This window comes from Liolophura sinensis, chromosome 1, assembly GCF_032854445.1.
Source record: "Liolophura sinensis isolate JHLJ2023 chromosome 1, CUHK_Ljap_v2, whole genome shotgun sequence".
Lineage (NCBI taxonomy): Eukaryota > Metazoa > Mollusca > Polyplacophora > Chitonida > Chitonidae > Liolophura > Liolophura sinensis.
Window position 1 is genome coordinate 26029281 of NC_088295.1, and position 20403 is coordinate 26049683.

Below are 20403 nucleotides of genomic sequence, written 5' to 3' on the forward strand. Positions count from 1 at the left end.
TACCTCTAACACAGAAGACCTGGATAACAACGGGTGTTCGATTTTTATTTGGAACGTAATGAGTATCTTGAGCAGAAGGGGCAGAAACGCTTGGTGAAATACATTCTGTCGCTTTCTATTATACATTCCGCATAATGCTTGAAACGTAGTAATAGTTATGACATTGATGTAGTCATAAATACAAGTGTCACTGACAGCGCTCGCCATCAAACGACAAAACGATCCCAGGTTGCGCAAAAATACATAAAGTAGTTCCCCCTTTAGCAACCCGTCGAATATAACAAATGTCAGAGTTCATGAGAGCACCTATGTTCATGTTGAGGAAAAAGTGTTGAAGTGTCCTCTAAGAAAAGGACGTAGAGTTTAACTGACTGTGATGCATACAATTCAGTCGACGGTAAAGACTATGTTTTGCTGCGCGAGTGCTTGGCGTCATTTGATGCAATTTGGCTGTCAAACTTCTACTTCGGGTCATCACAGAAACAGACAGACGTGGTGGGTTAAACGTCCAACGAGAAAGAAAATCATCGCTTCACATGTCACATTATCAACTCCATAAACTTATATTATAATCTGAGGATATCCCAGCAGAATATAATACTAACAATATTCTCTTTGAAGCACATACATCTGTTCGCTTGTTGACATTCATTTGCAGCTGAGCGTGACGAAACAAGTTTGTAACACTATGTACAGTTGCAGGGTGTTCGAACAGTGACAAGGTCATAAAAGCGGATTAATAAAGAGATTATGTTTATTCTAAGGCTTATACAGCAAGGATATCGGGTCAGAGTGTGTTATGAAGAACGAATGGCCATTAGCAACGGATTACTGGCGAGATTAAGACCATGATTTGATCTTGACTTGACCAACTTTACAGCTAGCTGATTCCTGTGAATACGCTTCGACAGCACCCTGTGTAAATTCTGAATTCTTAGAATTGTAGCCCAACAGATAGTGTTAATTTTCATGATGTTACGCTCTGAGAAAACCTCCTTACAAAATCAGACAGGTCAAGGGAAGTGTGCTGCCACAATATTAACTGAAAGCGGCTGGCATTACCCTGTAATCAATGAGAGGAGCTACAGAGATAGACGTCGTGCAGAGACTGCACCGTTTAACACGGGACGCGGCGCTAGACCCATGCACACCTCAACGCTGTCAGTTGCCAAACCACCGTGGGATCCAGTGACAGGCTTTAGTACCACTAATAAACAGGTAACTTCTAAAAGGCTCTTCATGCAGTTGTTACCTTTAAGTCTATGTACCATTTCTGGTGGTGAAGTTTATTGGGGGTTACCTGTATTACCTTACGGCGGGGTTGGTGGTTATAGACGTAATTATAATGTTTGAAAGACAGGGTTTTGATTTAGCTATACCGGCATATAACTTTCTTATATTGTTACTGCTGTGAAATTATATTTTTACTGTTGGTCTTTTTGCTCTTGCTTTTTGCTTTTTGCATTTAGAAAGAGTAATTAGCCTACCTATGTGAGGTATGTCTTTGAGTAAAAAACTTACTATGCATGCTCTGCACATACCTACTTGAGTGTGCGTAAAAGAACTAGAACAAAACAGAAGTTCCTGACATTTATAAAGCTGAACTTTTTCAGTACGATAGAGATGAACTTGACCTCATTGGTCAAGAAATAGGGGTCTGCAGTGAACATGCAGGCAGTTTACTAGATACAGAATTACAGCTCTCCTCCTTTGCATTTATAGCTGTGTGCTGATATACAGAGATACAGTGAGAAAACTGCAGACATTTGGCAGCTCTAGCCCAATTTAAAATGAGGTTATATGACATTATGGCGAGTTTTGATTGGAGCAGATATATTATAGCCTTGTTTTAAAGCTTTAATGAATAATTATGCCGTGAAAGGCTGCACAAGACATAGCTTTAATGAAAACCAGCGATTATTGAACAGTAGGCCCTTACTTTGTTTCTGTAATGTTCAGCGAAGGATTGTGTCTATGTCTACGTTACCCACTGTCCCGGCCCTGCAGCTTTCTCGCTGTAGCTCACCCTCTATATCAACCTATGAAAAAGGAGAGCTGCAGCTCTGTATCTAGTGGTTTACTTATCCCTTTTAACTGAATAACTGAGTTATATACATGTAGGTCATGTAGATCACAGTTGCAGTGATTTGTTTTGTTTGCATTAATTCCCAGTATTTTGGAGACATCAGAGTGTTAAGTGGAGTCAGCAGACCAATTAAGTGTAGGTCCATGCATCACAGCCACTTTCAGTTGGGAGAAAAACAGGACTGTTCAGAAAACTGGAACACACAATACAGAAAAACCTTCATTGAGAACAACATTATACCAGTGAGTGTATTCCATTATATAAATGTTTCTTTCATTTATTGGTGTCATTATGGATAACTAGATGTATTATGAAAGGATTGGTTGTTTAGGGATCTTCAAAGAAGTGATTATCCCTAAAGGCTATTGTATATGTACATTTCAGTTCAAAATTTCACTGAAAGGAATTATTTCTTTCCTTTAGAGAAAATCTCCAGACTAGTTGTCTGAATTAATACCCTTTCAAATCTACAGACCATTTCTTTCAACACCCTTTTTAAAATCCTGTCATCTGCAAACTATTTCTCTAAATAAGACAGTTTTCAAAATCCTGTAGTACCAATGATAAGTTTTATGCACCATTTAATGCACAAGCAGTGTAACTCCGAAGAACAAACATATTTCGAAGAAGAATGAATATTCAGTTGCAATGAAGGGGCATTTTTGAGTTGCACTACTGTAATTCTTCAACCTTTTGGCATGTTTGCACGATGTTTATTCAAGCATGTTCTTAAGGCATTACAAAATTATACCATTGTGAAGCCCTGAAACTGACCAATCCAACCACTGTAGTTTTGTTTCCAAAATTAATTTAAAAATGTGCATAAATGCGCACTAAAAGTTGCTCTTTCACATGCAAAAAGGTTGAGGAATTAGGGTACTTGTTTAACACATGTTTTCCCCCATGCTTTTTGGCAGATGTGCATGTAGTTTTAATTATAGTTCTTGTGGTAATGTATACAACATTGATTGTGTTGTTGTAATTCCACAGGCAAATCGTCTCCATAAAGTTTCTCTGGTGAACAGAATAGACCAGACAGAGGGTGGTCAAGTCAAGCAAGTGTTCAGCACTGACCCTAGTCATCCCAGCTATTGGACACAGTACAAGAGGATTCATGACAAACTAGGCTATGTGCTGGGCCCTGGCACACAGAGATATAAACCTGTCAAACAACAGTTCAATCTTTTTACAGGTAAGCTGAATCCAGAAATAGTAGATCTGAAGTACTGACAACATAGGGTACTTGCACTCTTCGTTCTAGTCCAACTGTTCTGAGTAAACTTGCCTGGTATATGCAGAAAGTTTGAAATGGTCATACTTATAGATTGTGGGTCTAATTCTAACTGATAATCTACTATGCAGATCTCTGTAAACAATGATTGTTTTACTCTTACAGGTGAAGTTATTGGCCCCATATGGAAAGAAGAAAACAAACGCCTTTCTGGTAACCGACTTCTAAGCCATGAACGGCTGAAACCAGAGAACAAAATACTGTTGAATTAGCATATGAGATGCCTGAATATATTTCCATCATTGTATAGTAGGTATGCTTCCAACTGAATTCATTTAATCGGTTGTGTAATATGATACTCAGTCTTTTTTTGTTTTGTTTTTTTTTTGTCGTTTTACTATTGTGGTCAGTTTTATATGTAGAGGAAAGTAAACAGAAGACAAATGGGACTACTTTCAAAACACTTCATAAATCAGTTTTTCATGACTTTTCTCATATGTTTTCTCTTATGGCCTTATCACCTAGACAATATCTTTTGTTAAAAAAAAAAAATTCCCAGAAATATGACTTACTAAGTCTTGTGAAAGTTCACAAACAGCCAAAAGAGCATCTTCGACTGCTTATTGTCACAGAGAATCTTCCATTGGAGTCTTCTGTCATACTGTTGACAACATCGTGGTGCTGGTTGAAATTTACTTACTAAAATACTATGCTTATACTAATGATGTATGGAAACAGATGTACCTCGATATATATTTTAGAAAATATTTACATTTGTTTTTAAAGATTAATTCTGTATGATTTGCCAATGTTAATTTGTATCCAGTACCTGTCTGAAGAAGACAGGATATTTTGACATAAGTGCTTCTAAAGTATTTTCAGTTTGTAACTCCAGTGTAACGTGAGGTACTCTGGACAAAAAATTCTTAATTACACTGGAAGATACAGCTTTCTGTATACGTTATTATGTATCACCTGCACTGTTAAACTTCTCTTAAATTTGTCTGGCATGAAATTCCTTCCTAGTAGTAATTACATATGCATACTTTATCCTTGTGCTGAATGCTTTGTACAATATGTGCATGTGATTGTCATGTATTTTTTTTTTTTTTTTGGATCATTCATTTATACATGTGTGTACATGTATAAGTATCCTGATTGATTCAGCTTTATAAGCATATTGCACTGATATAAATGTCTTGCTTGTGGATGTTGGTTATTAAAAATAATATTTCATGAAAAAGAACAAAAGTATTGCTATAACTTTTTGCTGCCTGGACATGAATTTACTTCATTCTGTCAGTGTACATGTATGTGTTTATTTGAGTTGATTGTTTATGACACCATACTGAACAAATTTTTCACTGAAGCTGCTTGTGACATTCAGATATCTTCGTGCAGACAAGTGGTCTTCAACAAACGTTAGACTCCACAAATAACCACTCGAGGGATGTCATTTCTTGTCCCTAAGGCCCCACACGCAGTGAGAGCTGTGGAATGCTCTAAGACTGGGTTTGAACCCACACCTCATGTATCCTAGTGATAGTCTGATAAATGTATTTTTTCTAACTTATCACACACACAACGATACATGAAGAACATATTTTGTATGGAAACACAAAACTAACAACCCTAAGACACGACTGTAATTCATATAAACCAAAATTAGGGAGATATGAATCAAGTGACATGAATTGTTGAGGTGATACAGTGAATGTAAACAACTATGCTTTATGTGCAGTAGATGCAATTAGTCCCAGTATATCTGTTACTTGGTTTCATCTAATGTATGGTTGTAACAGTAGAACCATACAATAGTATCCAACATGTAGGTAGAATTCCTTCTTAATGAAGTGATACACAAAACAAATCATGAGTAAGGAACAACAATTGATTCTACTTTAACTATTTATTGAAATCCAGAACATACATACACATGTGGATAAGTAAGGACTGCATATATTTCTCAGACAATTGCTTAATACACACTGCAATATGAATTCAACACAGACTATTGAACTGACACCGAGAAAGGTGGGCTACACTACAGATTTAGAAATGTCAAAACAAGTAAGTTACAAGGAGATTAAGAGACTAGAAATGTAGAAACAAACATGGAGACAAAACATATTCATATCTGGTAAACATTCTTAATAGATGAATGAGAGACAAATAATAAGCAGCTCATTCTGACAGAATTGAAAATTTATGAAGTAACCAATATATCTCTGATAAAAATTATTTCATAGAAGGAAAGTGATAAAGACCGGCCGTTTTGTTTACTAAAGTTTTAAGTTATACAGAAATACAATGACATTATCCCAATAATGTACCATAAAGGTAATGGAGCTGTACAGTCTCTCTCTTTTGAAACAAACATTACCTATAAGTGTTGGTTATTGAAACTGTATCAGACTATGGCTCTTTGCAGAAGTTCATGTAATTTGAATAAAGAATTTATTTGTTAAGAGCAGTTTGCCTTGTGATTTAACCTGTGTGTGTATTGATAAAACACAGCATACAGTAATAATTCATGTAGCAATACTTGAAACTTAATAACAAATCTATCTACTTTTCTCAAAGATTAATAATTAAGTGTCAGATTTCAGAACTTGTTACTTTTTAGACATATTCTCTTAAAATTTTAAACCACGCATTCTTGTAAATAATGTTTATTTTCAATTTTTTTTTTACTTTTTATTTTTTTTTGTGTATGTGTTAGTTATTTTCTCTCATATACAATAATTGTGCACCATATTATGTAATATATTAGTACATTCAAAGACCATACCACCAGTTCAACCACACCCACAAACAATATTCAACATTTACCTCATACAAGACAGGAGAGGCATAAAAAAGAGAAAAAAAATTGAAGTAATGAAACACACAGAAAGACGTAAAAAAAAAAAAAAACATTAAATCTAGGAATTCGCTTCAGATTTAATAATAACAGTAATTGTTCATTTCGATGTTATTAAATTTATTTGAAAGGAGTAAAGTGTTATATTAATGCAAATGCAAATTCTCCCAGAGAACCTTTCATATATTAAGTAAATTGTTTTCCGGTATACCATAACACTGAACTGTTGTAAAGAGAGAAACTTAGAGATCAAACTTTTTTTCCAATAAAACACATATGAGAGCAAATTACATATATATTTTGAGTGGGGGACGTGAAAAAAAATTTGGTTTACAGAAATATTATGGCAGAAATCTTTTCCACTGCATTATATTTTCCACAGATTTCTGAAATTATAGCCTACTAAACCTGATTAAACTCAATAGCATTAAAGACAAACTACAAGAAAAAAAAAAGTGCTATACCAAGCGTGCATACCCTAATACCAAAACACCTAAAGCCAAAGAAAAAAAATCAAAAAAAAAAAAAACCAAAGCATCAAACTGATGTTTACTGTTACTATCACAAGAAAACACAAATTTAGATACTCCAATAGATGTAAATGGATATTTGAAATAATCCATGGCAAAGAATTTGCACTTTTATAAGTTCTCTTCCATTAAAACTTTTGTAGTTATATGTAATACTTGGGGATACAAAGTATGTGTATCCTTCATCACTGGGGCATTGGCAGCCTTCTAACAGATGGTACATTGGGCATTTACACTAAACATCAATGCTCCACTTGAGTACACTGCATGAACAAAATTTAGGAAAAAAGGGGGGAATAATCCTTTCCTATTTTGATTGAAGCTCGCAGCTGAAACTTGTTCCCCCTTCCCCCCTGAGGTGATAAAACTTTCCTTTAGCTTTCTTTTTTAAACTCTTCTGGGAAGCCAAGATTCCCATTTGACACTCAATTGCTGAATTCTTTCTCAATGTCCTTCACAAAATGTTGAAAACCTGTCCTCTATCTGAACTCCCCAGGTTGACCTGTGCAGTCTCCTGTCAGGTCAGGAGTTTAACACCCACAGTTACCTTCCCTGGGTGACCTCCTCCACCCTCCAGAACATCCCAGTGAGAAGCTTTAGCCAGGAGGAGCTGTCTAGACTCTTCTGCTGCAGTCGAGACCTCAAAACCAAAAGCAAAGTATACTCTCATATTGTAGGGCCCACAGGCCGGGCCCTGAGAGATCCTTTCACCCAGGTTTGCTTATTGCTCTTGACAGGGCTGGCCACCTGGAGGTGGCTATTCTTTAAGGAGGTGGGTCGTGGATCTTATTGTAGTAGCAGTAGTTCACTTCCTCTCTCTTTCTTCCCTTCTCATATTCCCTGACGTGTACAGAGGTCAGGGCTTTGAGAGGGTACTGCTAGAGGCTACTGCTCTGTGTAGGTAGAAACCAGACGTAGTCGTCTCTCTACATGAGTGACGTTCACACCCAAGGGGTCCAACCCTCGTAAAGGACACTCAGGTTGTCCAGGTTCGTGGCCTCTTTGATGACATAGTCCACCTGAAAACACAATATACACCCAGAATCTTAGGGACAAGACTGAATAATTTAGCATGATAAACCAATAGGAGTCTCAATACTAATACAGTCGAACCCTGACGGGAATAAGGCCTATAACTGCAAGCAGGCAGTACTGACAGCCAAGGTGACGTACAGCACTAATTGGCAGCCAGCCAAAGTGGCCTCCAGTCCAGTACTCACTGGAAGTCTGCCAATGTGATCTTCAGTACTGACTGCCAATGTGATCTCCAGTACTGACTGCCACTGTGATCTTCAGTGCTGACTGCCAATGTGATCTTCAGTACTGACTGCCAATGTGATCTCCAGTACTGACTGCCACTGTGATCTTCAGTACTGACTGCCAATGTGATCTTCAGTACTGACTGCCAATGTGATATTCAGTACTGGCCGTCCATATGATCTACAGTGGTGACTTATTTCCTGAGCTGGCTCAAAACACCGCATCACTGTGTAATTTACTTAATACTAACATTTCATCCAAATCTTTATAATTTACAACATTATCAGAAACCTTTAGGGACAGCAGACTATATCAATTATTTATTCTCATGATGACAAAAATCTGCTGCCAACATCACTGCTTCTGGCTAACGCAGACCTGTCTCATGGGAACTATTACCTGTTCAGCTACAGACATTCGTTTGTTGGAGTCTGGATCTCTTCCATCCAACTTCAGCTTGACTCTTCTCCAGACGCTCACAGCATACGAGTTTCTCTCCTGAATAGCTAAAAACATACACAACATTTATAGTTATTTGACTGGTGTTTTAAGACTTTTTTACTTGCACATGTACAATGGCGGTCATTGTTATGGGTGATGGAAAGCAGACTGCCTGGTGTAACCCTATCAGTTTTCAACCTGTGAAGAGCATATTTTCACAATGCTCTTGACAACAAGCCACAAAAAGAAGCTTTGGAGTGCTGTCACCCGTTCATTACCACCAAAGTCTTGAAAGCAGAGGAGGCGGTGTAATCCCATGTGTCCTAGACAAGCATCTTATCCACCCTGCCATGACTTGCCCCTAATAGAAATTATGGCCCATCTATCTAGAGTTCCAGTTACTTCTCTGCATGTTCTGTGCCATGCTCATGTTAAAAGAAATAAAAGCCTTTAAAAAATTTTAAAAAATCAATGAATGATTGGTAGTTGTTTAATACAGTAAATTGCCTAAAATTTCACCAGAAATATTGCAGTCTCAGAACAATTAAATAATAATAAACTATTACTTTTCGTATCGAAGCCTATATTTTTCCAGTGGGATCATTTTTCCTCTCAGTCAAGATGTAACATTGAAGTTAATTGTGAAGAAATTTCACAATAATTAAACAGATATTTTATACATAAATCAAAGAAAACAGAAGTACAAACAGATGTCATTGTCTCCATTCAATAACATTGTTGCTGCAGCATTCTGCACATTATAACATGTAAATGACAAAAGGGGATTCTATCCAAATAAAGTCTTCCCATACATTAAAGGAGCAGAGAAAACGTTGAAGGGTGACCTACCTTTGCCAGTTCTTGGATCACGTGATACTTTCTCTGACTTTTTTGCAGAAGCAGCTGAAAGATACAAGAAGTATGTATACAATAATTACAGCATAACCAAATACCTGTATGTACATTTTAATAGCAACACCTATTAAATTGATTAGTAGACTAAATTATTATTCATTTCTACAATAACTTTCAGGTTTATGGTTGGGGTAAACCACCACACTTCTCCAGTTACACTAAATCTGACTAACTTTCTGACCTAAGATGAATCAGAATGAACTGGACTCAACCTCATTAGGGAGGGACAAGTTGGCTGCAATGAGAGCAATGCTCTAGCCAACAGAGCCAACCAGGTCTGCACAGTTGAAACCCTGTATGCATGTATCTGTGTATGTTTGCTTGGGGTGTAACTTCACACTTTTTCAGTCATATGAAGACGAACAGTCATTCGGCGTGTGTACATATACTGAGTCTTCTTGTGGCAGGACACGTCCATGTCGCCAAAGTGCTATCTCCAGTGAAGTATCATGACAAAGACACCAGACATGACATCTCACCCAGTCACACTATACTCACACCGGGTCAACTAGTCCTGTTTCCTTGCTCTAATCTCTCAGTGCTGAGCGCCAAGCAAGGCAGCAACAAGTACCATTTTTAAAGTTTCTGGTACGACTCAACCCGGGTTTGATCCCAGGTTTGATCTACCGACTTCGAGGCATTAAAACACTGAGTCTTAACCTTGTAATAATTATCACACTTACATTAAGAATGATCAACTTGCACCTGGTTTAAAAGTATAAAATTAATTGGATATTGATGAACTTGTACAATAGTACGGTAGTGTATTTTAGTGTAGCTCTTACCCTGGAGTCTACTGGAGGAGGACTGAGGACTAGAGGTGGGTGTGGCAATGGAGCTGAGCAGCTCCTTGTGAACATGTGACGAGCGTTTCTGTAAGCTGATGGGCACATCTTTCTCCAGGGGCTTCTTCACAGCTAAAATCAAGCAAATACATTACATGCAGTACAGGTGTTTAATAAAGGCAATTTATGTACTTATCAAAAAAAAGCACTAATTTTAACATGTACATGTAGGAACAATCACGTCAACAAATATTTAAAATCCAACTCAGGCTACAGAACCATTGCAAGAGCTGCATAATCACTTGAATAGGGTGGATCATGTCGAAAATTTTCACAAGAATAAAGTCACAAAATATTATTACTCATGCGAAATTCATTTTACATGGATTGAAAAGTATTCTAATAAAATTACTTGCAAGTTACAATTTACAGTCAGTCAACATGTGTCTAGTGTTAATTTGCAAGAAGAAAGAATTCAAAAGTTATAAACTGGATTAGGTGCAGCAGCATTAAACCAGGGCACCTTTCACAGAATTCCATGCATAAGTACTTACAACGTAAGATCTGCAATTGTACACCTACACACGAAAGCATTTTAGAAAAAAATATTTTCTCTGCCACTGTTACAATTTAGTGATGCTAAAATATCACTAGACAAATGTCTCCAAAGTACATGTATTTAGATTCAGCATTAATACAGTGAGCTCATCTGACCTGAGGCAAAGTCCCCAGTTCTAGGGGAGGCTTTCTCCTCCTCTTCCTGAATAATCAGCGGAGGAGCAAACTCTACCAGGTCCATATAAATGCTGTAACAAACACCGCAAACACGTCAGAGATGTAACAAAATACATACACCCTTAAGAAAGAGGTTTCACTTGAAATTAGGTTCAAGGTAGACTCTTATACAGAGAGGAGAAGGGGAGAAAAATCTCTGCAGTGTGTTGAGGAACAATCCATAAAAGAAACACTAATCTATTTATTACTTTTATTAATACATGACATATCTCTGTATAAACATCAGGGGCCATAATTATCAAACATCTTAAGAGTTGAGTCAAAAATTCACAGACAGCTACAATTGAAATGCTTTGCTCTAGAGAGTTTAAAATTTGTACACTGATGCTTTACAGCAGAAGAATGTACCAATCACAATTTGAGTTCTTTCCTGAGCTGAGATTGGCTTTCAAGCACTTGCAATGTATGATTTAAGTTCAAAGTTGCTTGAAAAATATGGATACTGGGGCTGGTTTCATGGAGCTCACTTAGCTGAGTTTGTCCTTAACTTCCATGACAACGCATGTTGTAGAGATTTAAAGTGCATTAAGCTAAGGGCAACTTAACTCTAACTACCCTTCATGAAACCGGCCCCTGGCCCCAAAATCCGAAAGCTATCTCAGACTTAAGTCAGACTTAGTCCTGCACATATCATTTTGAGGCATGACTCACAAATTTCAAAACCCAGCCATTCCAAGTAGCCTTTTGAAGATTCTTAATGTTATTTAAATGTCAAGTGTCAGGCACCACTTCATTTGTACCTGGCAGGATGTGTTTTGATGTCTGACAAAGTCCCTGTAAGGCCTCTTATTTGCAAGACTGAATATATATGTACTGTACATGGACATGTGAATGAGTGACATGGTACCTATCTATCTGTGTCTTGAGACTACTAATGATTGTCCTCGCTTCCTCCATCCCCTCCCTGGTCACATCCTCGCTCATCACAATCTTCAGAGCCATGCTGAAGTTCTCAGAGAAGTTCTTGTAGGTGTTCAGGTACTCTCTGATGCCCACTATCTCCCCACTGTACACCTCATCCTCTTGTTCTTCATACTGAGTACAAGACAGGTTCAAATATCAGTCATACACATAAGCACAGAAATACATTTATTTGGTGGTCTATTTATTTACATAAATGTAGCCTAAAGCTACCATCTTTGAGAGGCATTTAGAAGATGAGTTGGATAACATAACGAGATATATGGATAACAACTTCTGTTTATTTGGAAGCGATGTTTCGGTAAAGATACTAATACCGTTTTCAAGCATGTTCAATCACCACTAATATGATGACGGTTAGTTTATAGGTAGAGAAACCAGAGTGCCTTTGGTAAACTACCGACCTTTGGCAAGTTACTAATGAACTTTTCCACACGTAACATACAGATATGTGCACCACACTGGTGGAAAACAAACCAGACTGCATACAACTATTGTCACCAAGGCCCCACAAACTGTAAGTGCCACAGAATAATAGTTTACTTCACCATCATAACAATAGCCAGCGTTTAAGCAGGTACTGTTATTGTGTCATTCACAGACGATTCTATGATTTTAATTAATCTATTGATGCCTTTCGGAAGTGCAATTCCAAACCCTGCTCTCAATAAGTGGAAATGACTTTTCACATTTATAAACGAATACATGAGCCTCTTTTTGTGGTATAAAGGTCGACTTCTATTTATGAGATTATTGCAAGGTCACTTCTGAATACACCGCCAATGTCACAACATCATACAAAAGACAAAATTTACTATAAATATATCTGATGATGTTATATAAAAGTAAATTTTTTACATAAGACTGTTTCCAACATTATCCATTATATTAAGTCATGTTATGCCTTACCTTAGCCAGTGATTTCAGGATGGATCGGATCTCTGACATCAGTTTGTGATGAACAGAGAGGACAGTTCGGATGTTGGTTACCTCTGCTTTTACACCCTCCTGATAAAGACAGAACAGATGTGATATATAGTGACAACCAGCAAGTATTTATGATCCAACAAATGACCGACACATCAATGCCTCATTTATGGCCTGGCATTTATGCATTTGATGCATATGGTTGGAAGAAGACCTTATTAAGTATGGCCACGGAAAGGATGGGCTCACATCCACCGCATTAGTGGGAGGATCTTTGGTCAGTCTGCTGCATCTAGTACACTGACCCATTGGCCACGGAGGACCCCAAGGCCTTTTAAACAAACATCCTAACAGAAATCTTTAATCAGACCAATAGTGGTAAATACCCTAAAATTTAACTTATTTCCACAAAGATTTACTTATGGGGTTATTCCATGATTAGTGTTAAAACAACAAAAACTACATAGAATGTCACCTTGGCAGTCTCCAGCTGTGACTTCAGCTGACCTATCTTGGTGGATACCAGTTTTGATTCCTTCTTAATGAGGTCTAAGGTCGACTTAATCCACTTCTCATCAACAGTTTGGCCCTCTGCAGGGCACTAGGAAGAAAAAAACAGTGACACATTTCAAGAGATGTGAAAACTGAATTATTTGAAAAATTACTGGTTGAAAAATTTGAGACCCAAGCTTCAAGCTTATAGTGTTGTCGGCCTTTTATAACGACAAACTGATGGAGCCATAAAGAATTTCAAAGAGATCACTGTGAGGCTGGTTAACCCCTAGAAAAAATGCAACTAAAGCTTTACTCTTCTCATTTTAAACTCCTAAAAAACCTGCAATGAATATCCGTTTACCTAATCTTAGGTAATAACGGTTCAAGGCAGTTCCAGGAATATCTTGGACAAGCAGATTTTTGTCCAGAGACACAAATACATGTGCAACTACATGTCTTACTGACACTAACCTTAGTAGTCATCAGAATCTCCTCAATATCTGTGACTGTGCTAGCCGTGCTTTCTGCCAGCATACAACTCTCACTGCATCTAAAATAGTGGAAGAATTTATTTACATTCATGTAGTAGGCTAAATGCATTCAATTCTACTTACACTCAGTAAACTGGTAATTAATAAAGTAATTAACACAGTTATCTTAATTTGATTTATTTATTTGATTGGTATTTTACGCCGTACTCAAGAATATTTCATTTAAACGACGGCAGCCAGCATTATGGTGGGTGGAAACCAGGCACAGCCCGGGGGAAACCCACGACCATCCACAGGTTGCTGCAGACCTTCCCACTTACGACCGGAGAGGAAGCCAGCATAAGCTGGACTTGAACTCACAGCGACCGCATTGGTGAGAGGCTTCAGGGTCATTACGCTGCGCTAGCGCGCTAACCGACTGAGCATTTATCTTAATGATGGAGTGAACAAATTTATTTATTTATTTGACTGGTGTTTTACACCATACTCAAAAATATTTCACTTATACAACAGTGTCCAACATTGTAGTGGGAGAAACCAGGCTCTGGAATCTGCAGGTCGGTAATTAATACAGATACCTTAATACTGGACTGATTTATGCAGGTGTAGCAGGTTTGGTACACTGGTAATTAATACAGTCATCTTAATGTAGGTTTGCTGTTGTAGTGTGCATACCATTTAAACGTTTGCTGTGAGGTCACGCCATTGTCTGCGCAGTTGATTATTTTTCAAGAATCCACACTTGCGAGTTTGTGGTTTGAGTGGTGATGAGTGACAACTTGTACCATCTGAGTGCGCCTTAGATTGGTGTACGGTAGAGTGGGATTCGAGCCCAAAAACATAAGACTTTTAAACACTCCAAGATCCCGCTGAGCTATCCAGGAAGACCATACAACCTCCTCCCTTTAGGCGACTTTAAAGGTTTGTTGTGACGTCAAACCTTTGTCTAACATAAGAATGTTATATTTGAAGGGTCCATTCATTTCTTAACAATGTGAAATTTATTTTATGACAGTTTTGTTTTTCGTCTTCATTTCATATACACCAAATGTTGTCAGTGTGAGAAAAGGTAGAGTGGAGTCATCAATCCTCTCAGCCACAAATATAAACAGCAAAACAGAGTTTGTACTATTGTGAACTGGTGGGTCTAATTTGTAGTATTCTGATTAAGAACATTTTGGATATCTCAAGGCCTTGATACGTCAATGTGAAAGAAATTGTGTAATCTACTATCAGACTTCGCCGGATTATATGTAAGCTTCAGTCAGTTCAGATTTACTTTCCCACAAAACTAAACATAGACTGAGGCAATGTCAGTGTATGCTCAAGTAATAGCCTACATAGAGTACACGGACTGAGCTCCCACAGGCTGAAAGCTTTAAGGCTGTTGCACTAAAATTTCATGTAACACCGTCACGAAAGATCAACCATGATACATATTATTTTCTACTATGCAAATATGGCAGCTCAGCCGGCACAAAAAAGCATTGTGATATAATGTCTTTTTATTGTTCGCTTGAAATGACACTGTGCAATTCTTGAAAAAGAATTGATAGTTGTTATGTTACTACAGACACGTTTAAGTATGAGAAACAACTCGCAACAGTTGATTCTTGAAAAAGAATTGATGTGGCGCTCCATGCCTTGTCGGTTCTTTGTCAACAATCAACTGTTACTCGTTGCTTCTCCACTATGTAATAATACAGTCAGCTGTAGTACTATGCAAGAATTGAGCTAATCAATCCCTCAACTCATGCTCCATAACTTCCTGCACACAGATGACATGTAAGCCAAAACAGTTTAAAGTTACCACAGGCAATTCAATTTTATTTTTATTAATTAATTTCTAGCAGACAATAATATTGTTTCCCTCACCTGCCAATGAGCTGTAGGAATGTGTTATCAGCAGAGAGGGCCTCGGGGGTGCGGGTCCTCATGGCCTCAAAATGCAGTATACCCTGACAAAGGCTCACCACCTCAGCAGACAGCTTGCTATCCTCCTGTTATACAACACACATGATCAGTAAATCAATGAACATCATCTATGACATGAAAAACATTTACTTGTGTAAAAAATTAGTTCTGTGTTCACTGTATTGTTGTTGGGATGTCCATGCTGAGAACACTGATTTCGTTTTTAAACCATAAATATGAAAGCAGTATAATACAGTACCTCAATAAGCTGTTGTCTGTAGCTGGACGCCTCATCAAACTGCTGGAGGACAGTGTTGAGGGAAGGGTTAGCCCCTGCCGCCCACTTCAGTCTCTGGGTTATACTGGCCTCTAGCTGAGTGTATCTCTCCTGACAGCTGGCTATTGTACCATCCCCTGCCAGCAACCCCTGCACACTCTGAAAAGTTTGGAGTGAGTCAGAATCAAAGCGTATTTATTTGATTGGTATTCAATACCTTGCTTAAGAATGTTCACATATGTGACAGTGGTCGACTTTGTTGGTGGAGGAAATGGGCAATCCAGATGAAAACAGGCCATCGTAAGAAACAATCACAGTTCAGCAGTTTCCTGACAAACCTGGTCAACGAAAATCATGAAATATTTGCCCCATCCCATAACATAAGAAGATGTTTTCAAAGATTTTCAAGAGACTAATATATGATACTTTCCAGCCCTTTCAATGATAATAAAAGTATAAACCTTCATATGCCATTTAATGAATTCTATTTCCTAGCTTATATATTGGTCCATTTTGAACATAAGCGAATAGGATAGATAACAATGAAAAAGACCAAATACTTTCAAGAACTTATCCTAAAATAATCCCTTTTTCAAGAACTCGTAAGGACCAGTGGAACCTCTGCTTTTCTACCCAGCAGTAAAAGATCCGGTTACTTTACCTTCCTCATATCTGACATGACAGTGGACCTGTTGGGTATAACCATTTGCTGGTGAAGTCGTCCAGTCTGTGTGAAGATGTCCTCGTGTAACCACTGGTAGCGAGCCAGCTGGAGCTGAGCTTTCTGAATACTGGACTTCACCATTGTCATGTTGGCATCCAGTCGCCTACAAACAAACATGTCATCCTTGAACCATCTTCTACACTGCCACATTATGTCACTCATTTAAGAGTTTTACGTGAATATTTCAGTGACAACTGGCATTATAGGGGATGACACTAGGCCGGGGAAAGTAATGACCATTTGCAGTTTGTTGGAAGACCTTCCCACATACGACCAGAGAGGAATCCACCATCAGCTATACTTGAACTTACACTGATCGCAATGGTGAGAGGCTCCAGGGTCATTATGCTGCATGTTTAATAACTGTTCATTTGTGTAATGGTGGTCAGATTTATGGGCGGAGGAAACCAGCTAAACCATTGCACTTCCCCAGCCTCCTGACGGTAAGCACCAATAAAACCCCAAGAAGCTAAATTTGAACATGCAATCTCGCTGGCCATATGCCTCTTTTCTGTATGCGGAGCAATGCCTTGATAATTAACATAGACAATTTTTGGACTAATTTCATTAGTGTCTAACATCATACTCAAGAATTTTACACATGTATTTAAGCAGTCATGTTTAAAGGGTTATGACTGAAGCAAACTACCCTCCTTTGCGAGGTACATATACCCGTCTCCTGAAGCCAGCGTTTTTAACTATTTCAGCCAATGAGTTCCCCAACAAATATTGTGAGAACCAATTAATCTCTTGGAAATGTGCTGACTATCTCAACCAACAAAGGCCCCAACAAATACAATGGTAAGCAATCAATCTACATGTATGGCAATCACTACAAACTAGCTCAGCCAACATGGGCCCCAACAAATACAATGGTAAGCAATCAATCTCTATGGAAATCACTCCATAGTAGCTCTGCCAATGAGGGCCCTAACAAATTTAATGGTGAGCAACCAATCTCTATAAAAATTACTTCAAACTAGCTCAGCCTTCGAGGGCCCCAACAAATATAACAGTAAGAAATCAATCTCTTTGAAAATTCTGCGGTTTATCTCCCCAACGAGGGTCCAAACATATATGATGGTAAGAAATCAATCTCTTCGGAAATGCTGTGGACTATCTCCCCAATGAGGGTCCAAACATATATGATGGTAAGAAATCAATCTCTTTGGAAATGCTGTGGACTATCTCAACCAACAAGGGCTCCAACAAATATAATGGTAAGCGATCAATCTATGGAAATCACTGCAGACTAGCTCATCCAATGAGCGCCCCAACAAATACAGCAGTAAGTCATATACAGTCATGGAAAAAATTATTAGACCACCCTTGCTTTCTCCCATTTCTTGTTCATTTTAAAACCTTGCACAACTGAAGGAACATTTGTTTGGGCAAAGAAAGTGATGAAAACAGAAATAGTTCATAAGGGTTTTATTTAAGAGGTGATATCTATCAGTTCTCTATGACTTTCTTGACAATGACCAAAATCACTTAAGTTCATACATCTGTAGATGTGGCAACTGTATTCTCAAAAACATTTTGGCATTTCATTTTTTCTCCTGTCTCCTAGTCACGTAGTCACATGACTCTCAGTCTCATACGGGAGTTAGTACTTGATTGCATGCCCATTGTTTTTGATGACTGCAGCCATGCACCTTGGCATGCTCTCCACCAGTTTGTTACATTGCCCTGCGGTCACAGCAGCCCATTCCTGTTGCAAAAATTCGAACAAATTTGCTTTGTTTTTGGGCTTGTGGTTCTCCATTTTGAACTTGATAATATTCCACAGGTTTTCAATTGGATTCAGATCAGGTGACTGAGCAGGCCAATTCATGGTTCGAATGTTCCGGTTCTCTATCCAGGTTTTAACTGACCTTGCCGTGTGGCAAGGGGCATTGTCTTGTTGGAAAATCCAGTCATTCGAGCCAGGAAAGAGTTTAGCAGCTGATGGAAGAAGACTGTTTTCAAGAGTAGCTCTGTATGTGACTTGGTTCATTCTCCCTTCACACAACTGCATCTGTCCTGTTCCACCCATACTGAAACAACCCCAGATCATCACTGATCCACCCCCATGCTTTACAGTAGGAGCAAGGCAGTCTGGTTTGTAGGCTTCCCCAGGCTTCCTCCTAACCAGTAAGTTGGCTGGAGTAGGCATCAACTCAAAATTGGATTCATCACCGAAGAGAACTTTAGCCCAATCATCAACAGTCCAATTCTTGTGATCTCTCGCAAAACGCAAGCGGGCCTTCCGCTGTCTCTCGTTGATGAAGGGCTTCTTCCGTGCCCTGTGTGACTTTAGACCAGCTTCAAGAAGTCGGTTTTCGAACTGTTCTTGCTGAACAAGTCACATTTGTTGACAATGCCCACTCATTTCTAAGGTCTCTGGAGGTCTGACGACGATTCTTGATACAGGACCGGACGAGTGCTCGGTCATCTCGTGGGGTAGAAAGACGTTTCCTGCCTCGACCAGCTAGCAGTTTTGTAGTACCATGTTCGGCTTGCTTTTTCTTGGTGTAATGAACTGCTGTCTTAGAGATCGTCAGTTTTTTGGCCACTCGTCGCTCGCTCAATCCAGTATCCAGCTGTGCCAAGATGGCTGCCTTTCTGGCTCCACAAAATTCTTTCGTTTTAGGCATTATGGGAGCTGACAACTACCGAGTTGTGCTGCGTCTTAATATATAAACAAGAGACCCCTATTTATGTAAGCCTACATGTAAACAGGAAACCACTCTTTATGTAAGTCTGCATGTAAATGGAAAGCATGAAATTGCCTCGCATACACCCTAGGAATACAACTGACCTTAAAGCATATCAAATACGACAAAGTATTATGGAATCAGCTGGATTTTTGTCGTATTCATTGTAATCTTCAGTTAATACACCTTTAGGGTTGCCAGGCATTAAAATGAACAAGAAACCAAAGAAAATATGAGTGGTCTAATAATTTTTTCCATGACTGTATCTCAATGGAAATCACTGCATTCTGCTCATACCTGGCCAGATCATGTTTCCTCCAGGCGTTATCATAACTGCCAGTCACAGAGCTGGCTTGCGTGAGGTGATGATGTTGAAACTGCTCATTCCTCAGGCATCCATCCACAGCCTTCTTACAGAGATCATCCAGGGCTACCTTAGACTCTGCCCCAATGTCCTTCAGCTCTATCTCTGCCGTCACATCCAGGCCCAGATAGTTCACATACACGCAGATCACATAGCCCAAGATCTGAGAGGGGAAGCCCAGTACCTATAAACATAATATGTAAACATACCTGTACACTGGCCATCCTTGTAGAAGGAAAGTCTGAGTTACACCACATTTGTATAATGCAATACCTTGAATAATTTTACTAGCTATAACTTCACTTGTCAAACATGAACAAAGATATGTATGTACAACTATCATTAAGTGTTACTGTCTCCAACATTGAAAGTGTATGTACTTGTCTGTTGTATATAATGCATTAGTTAGCTAACCATCTATTTGGATGCAGTGTTTTCAGCACTTTGGAGAGACAGAAAAAAAAAATGAAATCAAGGGCCATTTTGGCACCCCATTTTCCATTTCTGGCTATTGCTCCAGCCCAATGTGTGCTGTACAGTGCTTCACGTTGATCTATAATGTCACATACCAACTACATGAAGCTCCACACTACGGTGCTATACCTTTTTCCTCACATACTCCCCAATGAACTTCTTCACGGGTTTGGCCATCTGGTCATCATCATAACAGACGCCTCCCTCTGCACCT

General features: G+C 38.6%; 2 protein-coding genes across 2 annotated transcripts in view; one reads left to right on the forward strand and one right to left on the reverse strand.

The window, feature by feature from the left end:
• The first annotated feature begins 23 nt into the window (after nt 1-23).
• On the forward strand, nt 24-4528 carry LOC135482322 (uncharacterized). Its single transcript, XM_064762250.1, has 4 exons — nt 24-1218; nt 2173-2328; nt 3077-3278; nt 3483-4528. Exons 1-4 carry the CDS (start codon nt 970-972, stop codon nt 3587-3589), a joined length of 714 nt encoding a protein of 237 aa, XP_064618320.1. The 5' UTR covers nt 24-969; the 3' UTR covers nt 3590-4528.
• Nucleotides 4529-5150: 622 nt separating this feature from the next.
• Nucleotides 5151-20403, reverse strand: part of LOC135461802 (serine/threonine-protein kinase SMG1-like) — a 79014-nt gene continuing 63761 nt past the window's right edge. Inside the window, exons 63-76 of the mRNA XM_064739043.1 lie at nt 20319-20401; nt 19649-19899; nt 16593-16758; nt 15914-16090; nt 15616-15740; nt 13721-13799; nt 13230-13355; nt 12737-12835; nt 11754-11941; nt 10826-10917; nt 10112-10243; nt 9261-9314; nt 8370-8476; nt 5151-7729 (exon numbers count right to left, since the gene is read on the reverse strand). Of these exons, the coding sequence (XP_064595113.1) occupies nt 7652-7729; nt 8370-8476; nt 9261-9314; nt 10112-10243; nt 10826-10917; nt 11754-11941; nt 12737-12835; nt 13230-13355; nt 13721-13799; nt 15616-15740; nt 15914-16090; nt 16593-16758; nt 19649-19899; nt 20319-20401 (1757 nt within the window). The 3' untranslated portion in view covers nt 5151-7651. The remainder of the gene's footprint in view (nt 7730-8369; nt 8477-9260; nt 9315-10111; nt 10244-10825; nt 10918-11753; nt 11942-12736; nt 12836-13229; nt 13356-13720; nt 13800-15615; nt 15741-15913; nt 16091-16592; nt 16759-19648; nt 19900-20318; nt 20402-20403) is intronic.